This window comes from Bombus flavifrons, chromosome 9 (genome assembly GCF_040668555.2).
Source record: "Bombus flavifrons isolate JBK064 chromosome 9, iyBomFlav1_principal, whole genome shotgun sequence".
NCBI lineage: Eukaryota > Metazoa > Arthropoda > Insecta > Hymenoptera > Apidae > Bombus > Bombus flavifrons.
This window is the reverse complement of record NC_138450.1, coordinates 5,410,125-5,430,667: the sequence shown is the minus strand read 5'-3', so window position 1 is coordinate 5,430,667 and position 20,543 is coordinate 5,410,125. Positions and strand designations below refer to the sequence as shown.

At 33.5% G+C, this 20,543-nt stretch overlaps 1 protein-coding gene across 11 annotated transcripts in view; it reads left to right on the top strand.

Moving 5' to 3' along the window:
- The window catches only part of LOC138183283 (autophagy-related protein 16-like), a 317,854-nt gene that overhangs the window by 74,994 nt on the left and 222,317 nt on the right, over positions 1 to 20,543 (top strand). For 2 of the 11 annotated variants that reach the window (XM_069119968.1, XM_069119969.1), the window contains one exon: positions 6,300 to 6,512. The exons of 8 other annotated variants lie outside the window; for them this stretch is intronic. In XM_069119968.1, the coding sequence (XP_068976069.1) occupies positions 6,300 to 6,497 (198 nt within the window). In that variant the 3' untranslated portion in view covers positions 6,498 to 6,512. Of the gene's footprint in view, positions 1 to 6,299; positions 6,513 to 11,055; positions 11,107 to 20,543 lie in introns of those variants that run through there. One more of the 11 variants, XM_069119975.1, reaches the window with a different exon arrangement.

Here is a 20,543-nt window from a genome sequence, read left to right as displayed (position 1 = left end):
GGTAACTTCACCAGCGTACATTAATCTTCATAACTTTAACTCTTTCTAAGTAAACTGAATAGAGCTTTAATTCATTACACAAGGAAAAAATGTTGGGAGCTTGAAAAGATGATGCATGAATGGAAAATAAATTTTTTCGAGGTAACGTTGAACAGTTTCCTTTGAAAATTTTTTATCATTAACTTGTGCTGCACGCGCTTACAGATCATTTATGCAATTATTTGCTTAATATCTGTAAAAGTTTTTCGCTTCTGGTATCAAGCGTTCAGCTAAAATTTTGAAATGGCCGTGTAAAATATTTCCCCTGTCTTTTACCGTACATAAATGCGACAATGATGATTGCAATAACAGTAATCACACATTTCTGTGTCCTGGTACGATGGAAAATGGCATACTGAAGAGGATTACGTAGCCAAATTTCAATGCAAAATTCATGGTACTGGAAATTTCCACCGGTTATGAACTCGTAACACGAAAAATTTCAGTAGCTTAATGGCATCAGTTCGTTTATTTATTTAATTTTTTCTACTACACGAATTGCAATCTTTAATGGAGGAAATAATTGTTTCATTAAAATCATTTTACTAAAAGCAATTAGTTTTATGATAAAAACGACGTTAAAGCCACATGGCTGTTCCATTTCCTGAAAATTTATAAACTTTTTAAATTTATTCCTTTATTTATAGAAATACTGTGCAATTTTTGTTTATTTTCATTTTATTTTTGTCTTTTTAAACGTTTTTTAAAAAACTATGCGGAAGTTTTTTCACGTAGATTAAGATAGCACATATATTTTTCATCCCTTTGTATTTCCATTGTTCATTTTGTTTTAGCAAATTAAAGTTTTGAAATATACCATTTTCTACACTCGGACACACTGTTAAATTTGAAGATTATTTATTGCCTGATAGTTTACATTTATGTTGTAATTTTTTGTAAATATATGTATACACGTAATAAACAAACATGTATAAATACCCGGATAAAAATATTCTTATCCTAAGTGCTGAAATTTTTAATACGCGTTTTTCAAAATAACGTAGATTTTAACATTTATCAAATGAAAAGAAACAGGTCGAATGTAGGATTTGAAGAACGACCTAAATTTCGAATGCAAACTTTTCCAGTTAATTCACGATATTTTAATTTGTCGTTTCAATCTTCTATTTAAAAGTTGTTGAAAATAAAAGAAAAATGTCAACTTAAATTGTAATAACATGAAATTTCATTCTCTTCATGGATAACGATCCTCTGCAGTTAATCCTACATTTGTACAACACATTTTATACAACCTCGACGACAATATACATAAAACCAAACAATTGAATATCACGAAAATTATTTTGAAAAAGAAAATTTATTGAAATTGCGCAAATGAAGAAAATTTTAAGAATTTCTGTATCCTACAAGTAACACTTTTCGATTCTTCAGTTAACATAGAATGATATGTTTAATGAGTTTTAATTTCTCGTTTGAAATATTCTTGAAGAACTGCGAATGTAGGTAAAATTGTGAAAAAGCTAATAGGTACAATCTCTAAAATTTTCTGCAACTTCTGCTATTTGGTTTTCATTTAAGAAACTGATCCGTAAATCGCATTTCCATTTGATATGTTTAATTTGCGTAAGAAAAAATTATGTCCCTTTTAAATTTTAATTAAAACTGCTGATTTATATATACGTATATATTCACATTTCTGATATAAAATCAAGATTTAAAATTTAACGGTAACCAGAATATCATATCACTGCAATAGATTTGCAACTCTTATAATAAACTTTCAAAAGATTTCTATTACTGTTGTTGATTGTAGTAACACAGTACCAATATAATGATATAATAAATATGTAAGTAAATATGTAGATATGTAAGTAAATCACGATAGTACAATGGTAAAAATGTGGCGTAAAATTTATAGTTATGTAACTTTTAATTAAATTCTATTTATTCCATGGGTAAATTCTATGGCTTTTAAATCGTTTAAAATGAAAAATAAATTTCTTTTTATTTTTACGTATGCATTAATAGTTGATAAATTCGTTAATATAATTCCAAAAAATTTTTTAAAAATACTTTGAAGGACATATAACGGAAACCGTTTTACGCCTACGAAGTTAAAGTTTCAACCATTTGAAAAATTGATAGTCAGCAGACGAGAGATCGGATAAGCATAGGAAATATGGTAATATTTGAAAACTCAATTGATCCATTTTCTCTCTTTTTTTTTTGTAGAATATACAATTCTCTGTGCAATATAGACCGAAAAATCGATTCATCTTTTGTAAAGTATGCATTCCTTTGTGCATTTTACGTAGGCGAACAGTTGATTTGCTTTTTGCATGGAACGCGATCCCTTATGCATTATGCAACCATTTTATACAATATCACGTAGCGGCATTGACATGTTTCTATTTATTAATGCCGCGTGCAATTTTATTAGTCCCTCGTAAATCAATTCGCCATATTGAAAATACCTATTTGCAGCAATTAGTTTCAAATGCAACGTGCAACATAAAATCGATGGGATATTTGTAACGTTCCACGCGAAATCATCGTGTTTTACCATTTTTTGTTATATAAATTTCACTATCTTTACTGATAAAAATTCTACGTACGTTCAGTGTTTTGATATTTTTCATGAAGCATATTATTGACACCGTTTGTATTTTCGAAATCCTCCGGAAATATTTCAATTTGACATAATTCGTTTTTCATTCGTCTTTTTCGTATTTCCTTAACCGTATGATCCTTTAGTAATGGATCATTGCTATCATATAATCATGCACGTCGTGCATATTTATTTTCTTTTTTTCATGTCCCATATCCATAACGTCTGTTTCAGCAATTGAACCAGCTTTGTTGTTAGAACTCTCTTGTCGGTCGCTTTACGGCTATTATCAAATTGCTTTCGTCGATGATCATAGTTACACCATTACCTTTAAACTAAATCTGAAATGGCGAAATAGCGACAGCATTTGGTTAGAATGTTTTCCATGCAATATTTTAAATATAAAATAATACAGTCAATAATATAATATTCTAAATACAAAATAATAGAAATGTTTGAATATTTAGAGTATAGTTTGCAAAATACGAATGATAATCATTCTACGTTAATACTATCATATCTGGTTTTTATATACATTTTCAAGAAACGGCTGATATAATCGAATTTCAATAGCGAGCGCTGTTTTTAAAAAGAAACAAGAGAGAAACATTTAACAAAAATGAAGCGTATTTCATCACATGAATACAGAACTCTATTGACACATGATTACAAAGTTGTTGGATTATTTTCTTTCAGAAATGTATGCATGATAGCTGTCAGTTCGTAGAACAGGTCTTTTGTTGTTAAATATTGCATAGATTATTGGACATGCATACAAAAGAAACATGAACCATATGTTTTGATTGATTTGATAAGTCTGTGTTTAAAATTTTTAGTATAACTCTACAATCTGGTTCTTCTATTAGAGAAGAGCTGTCCAATTAGGACATAAAATTCTGCATACCCGTTATTTTGATCAAAACGTATCAAACAAATACGTATTAAACGTATCAAAACGTAGTAAACAAAATAACGGGCGTGATAATTGAAATTCATAGGATAATTGTCTATCGATAACAGTATTGTATAAAGAAATTTTTGAAAATATATTTTGACCAGTCAAAACATTTTTTTTGAATATTTGAACTTCATCTCAGATTTTTTACAATTTTTATTTACAGTTTCCATTTAAATATGTTTACCTATGAATTCATAGGTATCAATATTTATTTGCATGTAAAAAATATTGATCATTACAATTTTGCATTAGGAAGAACCTAAATTTTGAGATAAGATTCAAATTCTAAACAAACTTCTCAGATTCAATTTTGAGCCCGAATTTCTTACCTAATTCACTTACAATTTTTTAAATTTTAAATTAAAAGTTAAAAGTTAAGTTAAAATTTAAGTTATGATATTATAGTATACAAATAAAATATTAATTCCTACAAGTAGTATCTGCGAATTTTTATTGTATATTTCAGATCGTTATCTTGCACAAGTTCGAAATTCTGATCGGTTAATCGCTTCTGTAATGATTTAGATCAATTATCGCGTTTTGTATGAAACCGCCAAGTACGATAATACTTATAAACGAATATGGAGTTAATAATTGTCTTCCACATATCTATTATAGTGTCTAGTATCAACCAGAGAGTCGTATTATACTCATGTAATTTACAAATGAATTGACCTCATAGGTTAGATGGGATAGATAAACTTTGTTAGGGTCAATGTCTCTAGCAGTGTTATTAGCGGCGCTCACGTGTACAACAGATCCATACGCGACAGTAATCAAACATACTACACTTTGTCCGGATGTAGATCCCGTGCTGCAAATCACGAACAGTACGTGAAAGTCAGTTCCTACTGTGCCCAGAATCAAAATTCATCTACTTTCGTTGAAACAAGCAAAAAGAGACATTCGTCGCATCAGGTTCACCATAACTGCTACACGTATTCCGTAACAGAAACCAAAAACAAACAGGGCAGTGATAAATAACGACACCATAATGGATATGAGATTCTCACTGACCAACATTGTGCTCTCCAGCTTTCTGACATTATCATACAATGTTACCGAAATTCTTTCTCGGTTTCTCCATTCAGAAAAGATCATTCTCAATTATTTTGAATTGCACTCTGACAATGCTACATGTTTCATTCAGTAACTCGGTAAAATTGCAAGATAATTCCGTATGATAAATATAACCGTTACTTTCATTGATAAATTGAATCATTTAATACAAGATGGAGAGGAATATTAAAATGCAACGATTAAAGTTGCCCTGTTAAAAATAGGGATTGTTTTCTGTTATTTTGATTTTTATAGTATCCCTTGTGTCTATTTAATGATTGTTCTTTTAATGATTGTTTTAAAGTCAATGTTTTTCGTAACATCACACGAAAAATACATAAATCTATCAAGCCTTCTGGATTTCCTTAGATCTGTTCGCTTAGTTAACAGTTAAATAATATTTGTGTGATTTTCAATGAAATCATAAGCTTTAAATTGTTTTATTATTAAATGACAAATTAAATGTCAAAATAACCTATGGAAGCCGAGTAAATTTTTCAACCTTCACAAGTTAATAGACCACAACTCCTCTTCAACGTAATAATTCGACCGTTCAAAATGAAAAGGGCAGAGCTGAAATACTTGCATCTACAGCAACTTATACAATACTATCCTCGGCTTTCTGTAACCCTTTCTTCATCGTACAAATTAACGTAACCATCTACGGGCTCCTTAACGAGCATTTCCCTCACAACCCACCAGTTAACCCTACTAAACTAACTTTCCCGTAGAGGTATCAGGAATAATCAGGAAACTCCGTAACAATAAAGCGCCCGGTATGTGCCCAACATCTTAATTAAAAGAACTATACTCTAGAAAAGCGATAGTTTAGCTAACGTATATTAGAATACTACTGCAGAACTGCGTCGGGTTGCACACAAGCTTTGATTCGATGAAAAATGAAATAATACAATAGTGACTACATTAATATATAACTTTCAAAAATTTATTATTAGACTGCGATTATTTATACTTCACAACGATAAAAGGATGGAATCTAAGTAGAGATTTGTTTCATCCACTAAATATTATTCGTTATATATTTTATATATTAATCAATATCATGTGCATTCTTGTACCTTTAAATTTTCTATATCCCATATTTGGATCTTGAAATTTTCTGAATCCTATTTTTATACCTTTAAGTTTGCTACAAGTGTATAAATATTCATACTCTATTTATACTCTTCAACACAGAAAAAGCTTCAACGTAGAAAAATAATTCTACGATCTGAGCAATAGTCTCCTTAATCAATTCGATGCAGACATATGTTTTGCTAGATACCGTACTATGTATAGCTCTCCTGTTTAACATTCACATTACCCGCGCGTTCCACAATCAATCACGGCATATACATATTGCTGATTACGTGCGTAGCATAGTCTTGTGCTGATGAGCCGCTCGCCATAAAGAGCTATCTACAGATCTGCACGAAGCTCCCTTCTTCCTATAATTATGTTTTGTATGACTTTTGTTAGCTAAATCTTTGTCGATTTTTCAATTCGTTTCTCCTCGATACTTTCTCTTTATATTTCTACTTGTACATATAGTTAGGAACATGAAGCACGACTCAGTTTTAATCGTTAATGCCTTATCAATTGATTGTTTGTATAAATAACGTCTTTATGGCATTCCTTGAAATGCATGTGGACTGTGTGATTACTTGCTCGCAGACAACTGCATGCATGCTCGTAAATCAAGAGCATCCTTTTGTGTATCGATTGACACGGGCCCAGCGAAATTCACTGGATTCGTATCCGCCGACGCGACGCAGCGAATCAAATACACGCGACAAGCTCGTTATCGTTCGTATGGTTACCGACCAGCGCAAGAGTGCAAGAGAAGGAGGGACAAACTTATACACGACATAACAACATGACATTTGCGCATCGCGTTACCAACAACAGACATCAAAGCATTCGTATAACGCGTATCGTTATGTGGACTTGTATGCGAGTGACGAACGATCGTCAAGGGTTAGTGCTAACCCACTCTGTTATTAATTTAAGGCAGGATGAAGCTAGCTACGGATGTATATGTATGTATCTATTTGATAGCGTTGAAGCGAAAACTAGAGTAAATAAATTTTCAATCTTGTAATACAATTAACATTCAATTTGTATTTCCTATTTCATTTTACCATAAAGAAATTTCTATTAATTTCTTTTCTCCCGACTCTCTTTCTCTATAGTATTCCTTCTCTCACTTTTCATCCCCCTTTCGATGGATAGAACCGTTCAAGTTTGGAGGTCTTTGTGTTTACTGTTCGAATCAGCGGATTACCTAGGCTGGCTGGTTTCTCTAGCATCACCGAGAATCGCGGTTATCTGCAGAGTGAAATTGATAGATTCGAGCTTTGCATTTGCACCGGGGCCATCCCATTTCCATATCCAAGTACCTACTTCCGCCTCTAACCTTCCTCTGGTTTCCTCGCAAACCGCTCGACTGGTAGTTCCGCGCTCTCTTGGTTAGCACGACAAGCCGAACATCACTCGAATCCTCGATGGAATCCCCGTGAAACTCCCTCTCGACCGCTTATCGCCTTCTCAAGCTTCGACGTCGTAAGGCTTCAGATATGAGCTGCATTGAGAGCAGATGCGGCTGATCCAGGCAACCTATATATGGAAGGTAAGGCGCCCCAACGCCTCCAACTTCCTGCCTCTGGCCGATTCACCGAAATCGCGATATCGAAGTGATTGAATTTCGTCGATGATCTCGGACGCATCGAGCGCGATCATGTTTGGATCCGGGGAAAGCCTATCACGCTCAAGCGTTCGCAATCTTGCCTCGCGTACGCCACCAATTAACGAGCAGAATCGAGTCGAATTATTGGAGCGTGTTGACGATCACTTTTTTCCCACCGTTTTCCCTATCTCCTTTTTTTGTGTGCTTTTCCGTACGCTTTTCGCCCGTCAAATTCCATTTCGAGCTCTCAGCCGGTAATGTGTTCTTTTAACGCTTTGATCGCCCCTGTCACCCGTGTACACGGTGATCTATTTTAATCTGTCAGCGGATTATCAATCGATGAAAAAACAAGATAAAATCGCGTTTGGAATATCCAGTTGATGATGGATTGGTTGCGTAGAGATGATTCCATTTCATCTGTGTTTATAAAGTATTTTTTACTAGGGTATGATAAAGTGTAATAAAGTAAAAATACGATTCGCTATATAAATTTGTTGCTGTAAAAAAGGAATATAAATATGAGAAGCAATTTTCAGTAATGATTAAACATTTTTTTATGTAATCGTGTACACTCATTCTATAAATTCAGTACAAATTATGTTTCGATGTGTATGCTATAGGTATATAAATGCTTTATTGGTTTAATTGCAAATATTGTTAATTAACATCGTACGGAGTTCGTGAAAATGTTAATAATCAAAGAACGTGTATTCAATTAGAATTATTTCAAAATAAAAATTATTTCACATAAAGCTATTGTGAATAATAGTATAATTAGAGTAAATTACAAGCTACGTTAAATAATGAGTTTGTTGAATGTATATATTGATTATAAGAAATGTTGAAACATAATCTTAAGAAATCTGGACCCGTTAGATCCAAACATGCATATCTTCTGAAAGTAGCTGATAAGTTGACGAAGATTTATGGAAGCAGAATGTACAATTATTATGACGAGCAATGTTTTCAAAATTATGAAGGAAATTAAAAAGTTTAGCTCTAAAATGAAATATTAATACGATTATGGCAATATGACAATGTAGTGAACTTAAAAACTGCTTTTCTGTAAAAGATAGAAAATATAACATATCATCTTCTTCCATAGTCTCCAAATTCTACCTTCCTCTATAATTAGGTGATATACTCCAAACACGTAACACGTCGTATAACACGTAGTACTTACGTTCATACGCAATCCCCAACCGCGATAGTAAAACAAAAAGCCTATTACCCGATAAAATTTCGTGAATGTTCATCCCCTATAGCTACAATATAGCTTAAGGGCCCATCGAAATCTCCGCTGTTCACCTCAGCACACACTCCATTTACACTCCATTCAGCTTTGTCTGTATTCGTCTTGACACGTGCGGTGATATGCTATTCGCAACACATAGTCGCTAAAATCAACAACCTGTGGATATTTGGCAATCTGCTTTGCACCAGTAGAGAGAGAAAGAGATAGAGAGGGGAAATGGTTGAAACGAGGAAGGTGGAACGAGATAAATTGAGAAGAGAGAGAGACAGAGAGAAAGAGAGAGAGAGAGAGAGAGAAACAGAGGAGGAAGCGAGAGAAGGGTGAGAAATGCATTGGTAAGGTGTCGAGAGGTGACGCGGGAAGGCAGGGAAACAGGAGGACAGTGGAGAAGTACTCTGTTGCTATCTCGAAAGCAGGTGCATGGTGAGCGCATGAGATATCGTTGAAAGCGATATGGTTGTATCTAGCTGCGAGGCTTCTTCGGGTTCCAAAAGCTTGGCGTCTCTGCACGCCTGAGATACCTGTATTTTACAAAATATGCTACGTGACGTAAGGTAGAGAATCCTCTTCTATGCGCATTACTTTATTTTCCGCGGGGAACAATCATGATAGACGTTTATGGTGTTTGAAAAGACGTCTCGCCGAACATTCGATACGGCACGAACCGTGACGCGCATCAACGTTTCAATTCCCATGAACAAACAAGTGGGTAAATCTCAGATTGAGTAACTTACTGTCGTGCTTTTTTCGAATTAAATGGTCTTTGGAGATTTCGACTACTTTCAGCGCAATGTAATAACGTGAGAATGTAGTATGACAATGGTTAATTGAATAATTAAAGAAATTTTTATAAAATTTTATAGGATTTTAGATTATACATATAGAAATTATAAAACACTTTCAGTAGCAACGTAGCAAACATTCAACTGTTTTTAAATTTGAAATAAAATATGATATATATACCTTAGGAGGAAGTAAATATTTAAATATCGAATTTGTAGGGAAATACTGGTTTTTTAAAGACAAACCGAAATTTTAGATTATAAATACCAATCGAACTTTTTACTCTTATTTATTCTATAAATATCTTACTTATTTAAAATGTCTAGCCGGTAGAATTAATGACTTCCATTAGATCTTGCAATTTATTACTTACATATCCAATGCAGATCAGTCATCACAAATATATTTCTTTCTATAAAATGCAAGCTTCTAGTCTATAAATATATACATCTAAATATTCGTAGTGAGCTACAAATTAATAGAAAATCATTTCAAATACATTTCTGGAATTTTTATTCACTTTTTCCTACAATCTAGCTTTTATATTAGATTTATGATTAAATAAAGTGGATACTAAAGCTAGTGACCTAGAAATGAAACATTCAACCGTGGGAGATAATTACTTGCATTCTTTTCGTAATAACTAAGAATAATATTGTATGAAAATCATGTTCAATGTCAAGATATTTTTGTTTTATACGAATTGTAAATAAAATTTTTGTATTTATTTCTACGATATCCTTCGTAGCATTATATGATAAATAGCGACTCGTATTTACTTACAGGCTGTTGTTCTCCGTCTTTTTTGAAAGAAACCTTTTAAATAATTAGTCTACGAGTTTTAACAAATCATTAATCAAATTGCAATTAACAGGCAAGATCATCAATTAGATCCAGAAACTTTCCAGGCTTATAAGTAATTAGAACAAAAAGTTATTCGCGTTAAAAGTTTCTGACTTATTTAATCATTCAATTTATTCTTCCCTTAAATAAATCTAATTATCATAGGATTAATTTGCAAGTTTAATTCGGAAAACATTTAATGAGACCCGCTTTTACAATATTTTATCCTTCGATCGCTTAAAAATTATGTCATACTAATTTAGGCCGTATATATTCAAGTTAATTATTAGCTTATATTAACTTCTAAAGTGTTTAATTACTTTCCTAAATATGTAAATTTGTTTCAGCCCGGAGTTAAATTTTTCGCAAAACTTTCGTACAAGACAAAGTGAAGCTAATAAAATCCTCTAATTTCTGAAATTTTCAAAGAAATTAAACTTCCAAAATCATTGACCAAGAGTTAAAAGATCGTGAACAGCATAAATAGACGGAATACTTTAACTTTTTCTCTTAAGAGGTTCAAGAGTGCTCCTTTGGGAAACAAAAGTTAGTTTCTGTGCTCAAAGCCACTTTACAAACATTATCACACAGGAAATGTTTCTAAACCTTCCTTGCATTAGTATTCTTACGTTAGTAATTTTTATTTGTTAATTTCCTTTTCTAGCATTTGAAACCTCAATGGAGCTTTATTTAATATTTAATCATCTTTATTTTTGATGCTATATTTAATTTTAATTTCTTATTTCTCAATATCGATAATATTAATATTTAGATAAGTTTGCCTTTTGATAATTTGGATATAGTGCATTTAATTTTATTTTATCGATGTTCTCTAACCATTATTTAATAATCCATTATTTCAGAATCGTGTTAGACCTTCGATGATTTCCTGGGTATAGTGAATTAGCACTGTGAAATCGTAAGGGTTGAAATGGTCGCCACGGGATTTGCGGTTTGTACCAACTACATACACCTTACACCAACTCCTTCGTCGTCGAAGGAACTCCCTTAAGGGTTGTTGAGGTGAAATGAATAATCCTCGTGAGCTTTCGAGATGTAACTATTCGTAGAACGCAGAGAGCAATACGTTGGCATAATGATTCCGACATTTCATTATCGTTTCCTCCAAGTTCAATATATTCTTGCATTTATTACATCTTTTAGCAGAAGGGATCTTCTTCGATAAAAGGAAGCATAAGTTCTAAACTAGTATTTATACAGACTTGTAACGAGTTAATTAAACGTCTAAAGTAGTATTTTCAATGTACGTTTAATTTAAAAGATACTTAATTAAAATTTTCTGTTTTAACGATATTAAATAGTAGATATTCGTATAAGAATAAAAAATAAAGTCTGCTTGCAGAATCAATACATTACATTGTATTAAAACAAGTTAGTTTATTTTTCAGTTTATATCCCAAGAATTTATAAGACATAACAGATATATTGGTTAATATTACAAATGATTTCAAAATTAACTACTTTCTGTAAAAAAGAGAAAATGGTCTATACATTATTACTTTGCTTTTTATAGCGTGTGTGTATTCTTCATAGTACCTTTGCTTTCAGCAAAACTATTTGATGTGCTCAACGTGACACGAAAAATACATTTCGTTTTTAATTTGTAATCCAATTAAGTTGCAATGACAGAGATTTTATATGCTATGACTTGATTAATTGCATAAATGCTTGAGGAAAAAATATTCATTACTCGTAAATCCTTCCATAAGGATTCTCGTTCATTATATTTCACGATAAAACAGCACTTTAGGAAAAATTAAAGAATTATGCTATTGAGAATCGATACGATATCGATATTCTTTCCTGATATTTTATGGTCGTTGCGAATGTGTTTAATGAATAAAGAATTTAATAAAATCGGCCGCATAAAATCAACGTTGAATATAATCTTGGCATAGAACTTTTTCTGCGAGTCGTTTAGGAACTACTTCGAAAGTAATGGTGGTAAAGCTAACATGTCAATGCTGTGGGTATTGATCTTTCCACACTTCAGATTAATGCCTTGAGAGGAAAGCAACTTTTTCTTCTAAATTTATGTTGTTACTATGTCCAGTTATTAGTTCTTTATTATTTTTAATCTATTATTCACTTATCGCAGTTATTATAATCAATAATTCAAAGAACGTTTTTTTAAATTTGAATCGAAACATTATAATCTTTATTTTCTTTGAGAATTTCTGTAATATTTTTTATGACAGTTTAACACATTGCAGACTAGACTTTATTGCTGTCCGTAAAATATTTATATGTACTTTTCACTTATCATTTATTTTTAACTATCAATATCAATGGAAAAATCGCCCATTTGATGTCAAATTCTTCCTCGTTTATTTTGTAGGTAGGTATTGTAATCATAATATTATTTTTTCAAATTGTGAATTTTATAGTCACCTTTATAAACAGCCACACTTTTATTATCACTTTGTATTTCCTATAGTCTATGAATATTTTGGTAATATTTTTGAATATCGTCTGTGTCACAAAATATGAAATATTCATGAACATTAGGATTATGTTTATCATCGTTTTAGCATAAAACGATACAGATTAATGATTCTTAGCCGTTATTTCGAAACATAGCTATGTTTCCGTTGCATGCCAATGTTTTGTGTCGTGCTGTTTTGTCCAATAACACACGATAATCTCCATTTTAATCCAGGGTGGTTACTTTATCGTTCAATAAAATCCATCTGATAAACGCATTTAGTTCCGTTTAAAAACATGAGAATTATATTGCATTTCTACAAATAATGGAATAAAAATAAATATAGCTTCTCGGTTTTAGATGTTTCAAATGAGATACAGGAGTAAACAAAAAATTAAAAGATCCATTATGTAGTAAATATGTATTCTATATATACATTGTCGAATATGTATTATATTTATTTTGCTAAGAATATTAAGCAGCAACTTTATTTACAACAATTTTCACGTATATTATAACTCGTTACATTGTATCGATTTTTACTAATAAACACAGGATGGTTGATGTGTCAATATCTCTTAAACTGAACGAGATATCGATAAACCGCTCTAATGGAGATTTTATCGTAACATGAACCACATAATATGTGGCTTCTAAAGTAAGATAATTAAATTTTAAATATAATAATCTGTCGAATCTCAGAGGTAGTTTAATATTCGTAGGTACAATTATATGTATATATTAAAAAAAGGTACATATGTATAAAATAACAATCCTCCTAGTATTTTACCGAAACAATTTTTTTATGACTATAAAAATAGACGTGCAGCGTTCCAATAAAAAATTTTAATTGGCCTTGAAATCGGAAAAGCTTCCGAATGTCAACCGTAAAAGTTCTAAAATCTACACTGTATCTATGGTTTTTCGGTATTTCGCTTTATTTAAAGTGTAGCATGGATCATAAATTGAGGACTTCTCAATATAAATGTACGTAACTTTATCGATTTTGCTTTAACACGAACAGGAGGTTTTATGAAGGGACGAAATAAAACTCTGTTTTTATGTGTAGGAATATTTGCAAACGGATTTAAAATACTAATTCAATAATATAGGTTGCGAAAAAAAGCAGTTCGGAACAGTAGTTCGGTAAAATTTAAATATTTAAAATTGTTACATCATACACAAATTTGTCCTGAATAAACAAGAAGAATGTTTTCATTTGAAAGAAATACTTCAACTATAAAATGCACATGCATCGTGGCGCTTGGAAGAAGAGATATGACTTGTTCTAGATCCTCACCGTATACATATATAGCTTTCTGAATAAGAAATTCGACAAAAATATCGTACACGATACAATTACTATTACTCGTCGACTAATCACGCTATTATCTCTTTTAATTTTATACGAAGCACAAAATTTACGATACCACTTATACTTGATATCGCAAAACGCGTATATACGCGCAATTAAATTGTAATCAAACGTTTCAATATATTATGCTTCCACTATCAAACACACCAGCGACGCTCACTATCCACTTACTTTTTTCTCCAGAAGAGACTCCAATGAAATTCTAATAATAGCAGCCAGTATTCGACACGGAGGTAGGTGAATGTATAATTTGCCGATCGAACGAGAGGAAGAAACGAGAAGAGATTGCGGTGGCGCAAGAGAATGCTAATTAACGGGAGCGTTGGTGGTTTCACGTATGTGGCACATATGCTAGATTGTTCGAATTACAACAGACACTCGATCGTTCTAGATTCACAGGGCAACAGTGGAGCTGGAGCTGGAGCTGTGCCGGTGGCGGCAGCTTTCTTCCTTCTTTTCCTTCGCGAAGCGAACGTGCCACACATTCCGTGAACCGACGCTTTCACTTCTAATTGGATAAAAGAACGAGACGCTCTTTGCTCGCGCAAGATGGATTTTCTTAGCCGGAGACATTCCGGTGCTATTACCCGCGCCACGTGGTCGTTTTACGTTCCTAGGAAGCCGCTCGACAAAAAATCGCGGTCGGTATCTCTGAAAAAAGGGAGGGAGAAAAAGAGGGGAGAAAAAAGGAGAGTAAACGAAGACGACTAGGCTTAAATTATGGCGCACCCCTTTTCCTTTGGTTCCGTGAACACACGGCCCGTTCGCACGGGACCGAAGGATTAAGCTGATTTATCGCGGTAATAACGATAAGTGTTCGAAGACAACGCTTTTCTCGGTTCCGACGACTGCCACCAACGTAATTACCTCACGAACAGCTGTACGGATCGCGGCTGGGTTTTCAAACTGTGCCACCACCTTGCTCGATCTCTCCTGCGAGAATGTCACGCGAAATTGGCATCATTATCGCCGGTTTATCGCTATCGTTGTTGCTTGGATGCGACGAAAGCATTTTCTTCGCGGGGCTGGAAAACCGTTTAAAGGGAATTTAGAACGAATACCCCTCGTTGAATCTTTAGGGCGGAACGGAGTAATCGGAGGTTAAGAATCGTTTCTTAGGCAGACAATGGCGATCCGTTAAAGTTCTCGAGCGAAGTAGAACATTCTGCGGATTCGGGAATTTTTTAGGTTTACCCTTTATTTTACGTTTGGGTTGCAATCAGAGGGAGATTTTGAGATCGTAGAACAGATGATATATTTCATTTTGAATCAATATTCTACTTGTGTATGCATTGTTAAGAGAAGATTATTTTAGAATACGACAATTGCTAATGCTCATAGCTAATATGTCAATTTATTTCATTTGCTGTACAGCTTTAACTATGGAAGATTACAGGAGAAAAACATATCTTTATAGAAAAACAATTTTGAAATTCAACACGATATTAATCAATCTCATGTTATCAATATCTCTCTTTTTATCTGATTTTTCTATCTTTGGATTTAACAAGTCTTCTTTCCAACTATGTTCTTAAACTTTTATTATGTTCTAATATGACATATGCCAAACTTAATTGAAATGCGAAATTATTAATTGACAGTAGTGTTAAATACTATTACTCCATTTGACACACTCTAGTGACGCGAATTTCATTAGAATTGAAACGTCTAGGGAAAACAATTTGGCCTCTGCTGCACATTTACAACCGCATTTTGCGGCCTGGCGAGCACAAAACGAGACGAGAAAAAATCTCGCATTCACCGGGACGCATTATCCGTGGAACGAAGTCAGACGAATTCGAGGCACCGTGAGAGCTATTCAAAAATTTTTTTCACAGTGTCGCCTTAACTTTCAGCGATCTAGGCGGTGTGGCGGCTGAAATTTGCGCCCCGTTTGCATTCGTGTTTGTCATCTGTGGTTTGCACACGGCGTGGTCGGATTTCTCTCTGTCGAGAGAAAGAGGCAAAAAGGGAATAGCGGAGGGGCCGCTGTAAAAGCGAAAGGGGAGTCTGGCTTGGCTAAAGGAACGACAGAAAAATACAGAGAAAAATCGCGAGCATCACGCGAAATTCACGACGTCGCGACTGTCCGTCGCTTTGCCCTCGGATGCACGTGAAACCAACACGCCTTTTCGCCTCTTTAAACGCGTAAATTACACCAACGTTCAAAAGTACCTCAACATTTGCTTACTTTTATATAACACATGTATTTTAATTATAAAATTACTGACAACTTGACCGATTTTATTTTTTGCGTTAAAGGTTGGTAATTGGTGTTAAATGTTACTTTTAGTTATTTATTCATCGTGAATTTGTACATACACTTTGGTCAAGCTTCAGTAGTGTTATTTCAAAACAAGTAGAAAGCATTGAGGTATAACAACTTGAAATAAGCGAACGGTGGTGTACGTGCGAACAACTATGTCGATGAATGTGAAATTATAACACCCTCGCTTATCCACGAGGTCTCTGGATCTCCTATTATTTTTTTAACAATCGGAGGTAAAAATGTAATCCGTTGCATGATGCGCGTGTACCGCACGAGCAGAACATAATTTTTTCGGCCGAAAGTAAGTCAGTAACTATGTCGGTATACGGTGCTTTCGCTTCCTATGACGACGTCCCCATTTCGAAAACTTGAGTTTGAAAATCTGGTGAATATGCAGATCCTCTGGCAAATGTGTTTCGGTTTTCCATTTCAGGCGATGGAGTGTATGCATCGTATTTGCATAGGAGCGTGTAAATTATTTTCGAAAGTACGGATATGCATCGCATCAAGAAGCGTATAATAATGATTGTTTCGTCTTTGTGATATATCATACAATGAAGCTAAAGAAACAGAGTGTATAATGGCCATAATGTTATGAATAATACTCTGTTTCTTTTAGCTTAAGTGCTAAACGATATTTTGTATTTTTTTAGTATAAAGGTAGAGTGTTTGCGAATAAGTTTAATGCCTTCCAGTATTTTATAAATGTTATATCCTACAAATTAATTATTTTTGTTATAACAACAGTAAATAAGAATTACTACAAGCAGAATTCTTAAAAATATATTGTAATGATTTATAACGAAAAAATAATAGTAGCTAGTAATATGTTGTTTATATATAGATACTATTTCTATTCGCCAACAGATCTTTATAAACATATTTTTCTTTACAAATACGATATTCATACATAATATACCCGTAAATTGAACCGCTATAAAGGCACTAAAAATACGCTCACAGCGTGACTTAGAAACTTTACTGCATATATAGGAAGAAGACATATTATTCACGTGGTATTTCTCAGGGATTGTAATCTTCTTGTGATTTTAAAGCAACTTCTCGCATCGCCGATGTGAAACTGTCACGAAATACCCTGTAGTTTGCGGGTTTATTGCTCATACGTTGACTACATATCTAGGAAAACACGCGATCTCTAGTCTAACACTTCGGGTTTAATACACTTACTAACGTCAACGTGTGTTGCTTTTGCCAACGTAGAAAGGCAAAATGAAGTAAAAAAGGAAAGAAAAAAATAAGAAGGTAAGAAAGAGGGAGGAACTGATACTTTCATTGAATCGGGTAGGTATCTTTTTTTTATGTTTCTCTGCGCCAATACACGGGATAAATAGGAAAAGCCACGCCGTGCCGTCTTGAATCACTAAACGTACTCTTACGGTATTGGAATTTCTTTAAAACAGCGTTTCATTGAACGCGGTAGTGCGGATTCTTTTCAAGGCTGCGAGCACCACGAGCAAAATCTGTGAATGTCACGAAATGAAGATCAGCACGCGTCAAAGAGAGTCTATCGGTGTAACGCTTAGATCATGAAATTCATTGGATAACCATACAGCTGTGTACGTCTAGAAACAGGATTTTTATAATTAAACGTGAAAATTCCAATAGGCAAATAAAAATTAAAATACGTCGGTGAGAAATTATCAGAGATCGAAATTTGAACAAGCGCAATAGATGCCTATTATGTTTGCTCTATTTGATTCAAATCCTCGAGACTTTTAGAGTGAGACAAGAGTTTAAGACCGTCTTAAAGAGGAAAAATAAGAATATGGTAAGAACTTATGGCGATAGCGTTGGGTTTATAACCGGCTTATAACTTGTGGGATTTAGTATCTTTATTATTAGGAACTCATTATGAATTATTGAACATTTTAAATGAATTTTAATTGTCTATAGTGACTTATCATTGTAATAGTATCTATATTATTACAATTTAGTTTTTCATTAACATTCAAGTACGTAATTCCCCATAATTATCAGAATTCTTTTCTTTTTCATGAAAGTAATTTTAACCTGTATGAAGACTACTTTTTTTACACTACTTTACACTACTATTTTACACTACTTTAGACATTATAAATCGTCAAAGAAATTAGAGTTACAATACATTATCTTCTTATACTATTACCAAAGTTACAATCTTTAAGAAACTTTCAACTTTTGTATTTCTTTGATTAATTTAGTTTCGTTCACCATCAAATCAACTGCATTTAATTTCAATGTATATACTGAATACGATGTTCTAACGGCACATATTTCTCCATTTTTACATATAAATTGCTCTTAATTGCGGGCTTGATAATGGATCGTAGAGCTGGACTTTCCTCATTACCATTTTCGTTTCCGAAAATATTTAGTATCTGTTCTACCGAACGTTTAACTCGCACACAATCTGTCGCTGTAGTATCTTTATTTTTATTCGGAAGAAAGAGTATTTCAGCTTGATAAATAAATAGACAAGAGAACAAAAGAAAGAGAAAGGAGAGACAAAAAATAGCGTACCTTTCCAAAAACACGTCGGTGGATGAGGATTTACATTCGAACCACGTAAATGCTCGAAAACCTTTGTACTATAATCCCGCACGCGCTATGGATAACGGTTGTGGGGATGGGGAAATGGTAGAGGGGACGAGGTTCAACGAGAAGCCGAATCGATTCGCGGCCATCGACAACTTCCGGTCTGTCGATCGGAAAACGAAACGGGTCGTTCTTCACGTACCATGGTTTTCGTCCAGAAATTGTCATTCTGACCTCTTTTTATGAGAATCAACTTGCTATATCCATATCGCATAGCGCTCATTCTTTTCTTCTGATAGCTGAACGGTTCTCTCTTTTATCGATGTATCATCGGAGCGAATGTAAATTATGTATCTGTTTATTTTATGCATTGGTTTGTATTGGATGCAATGATTTATTTTAATAGGTGATGTTAGATACATTTATTTAAGCGAATACATTTTCCAAAGTGATTTTCAGCACATTTTTTTTAATATGAATGATAAATGAAGAAGACGTATTATTTAATAACTATAGTGCTATTTTAATAATGTTTACACTATGAAGAGTATATTTCTCTGTACTTAGTGTTGCTATTGGAGATACGTAGATATACATAGCTATGTTTATTGTGATAGTTGGTAGGTGTTAGCATATTATAATTAATTTTGATAATTATAAATATGATGTTTTATGTATACCACGTAACAAATCTGAAATACGTTATATTTCATATGCCATTTTTCAGTACAATATAGTTAAAAATTTCGCGGAGTGTTTCCTTTTAATTGCGATTTTATCGAATGTCTGTAATAATTAAGTTTCAACAAATTTTTGTCGCCCGTTATATAATATCTCGAACAAACAAAATGTATATTTAAAAGAGTATATACCACAACGCATATACTTTAAAACAGCTTTTAATTTTAACCTGGAATTTGCATTTTACAGCGATATTCATATAATTTTCAAAGTGATGATCGAACGTATTTTACACGTATTAATTTCCGCACGAAACCATATTCAAAGCACGTAATCGAGTCGTATGAATAAATTAAGTGGCATAAATGAAATAAAGCATTAAACGAGTAAATTATATAACGTCAAATGAAAACTAAACGGGGTACGTAATCGATAAACGTATAATTTGAGACGCTTCTCTACCTCAATCATATATACACTTAAATACACCCAAATGTTTTCTACATATCTTTTGCAAGTCACAGTCGTATGCATCTCATAATCCGACGCTCGAATGGTGGAAAGATTTTTTTGATCACGAAATACGTGATAACTCAATTAACGGGGGAACAGTACGAAGGAACGTTCAACGGCAAGTAAATTATAGCGACGCATTGGAAGTGGCGTTGAATATTGATATTCGAATTATAAGTCGGCAGATATTCACCGTCTCGTGTTTCGAACATTTAGTTCCATCCGAGTGATTCGTGGCGGGACGACTTGCTAGCTTGGGAACCACATTCGCGCACCCATCTGCACACATCCATCCGGATTACATATAAAGTGAATGCTATATATGTTATGTACATACGTGTGTGTGGAAGTTGTGCAGTTACATTCGATGGAGTGTTAAAGTTTAAGGGACGATATTCATCCTGATAGCAATTCGCGCGTTCTGGACCGGAAGCTCTCGCTTTCTCCCGGTGCTGGCCGACCTTCCGGGGCCACGACAGCTGAAATTAATTTCAGCCGATTCAATTAAAGCTCGGACGGCGAGCCTTCCGCA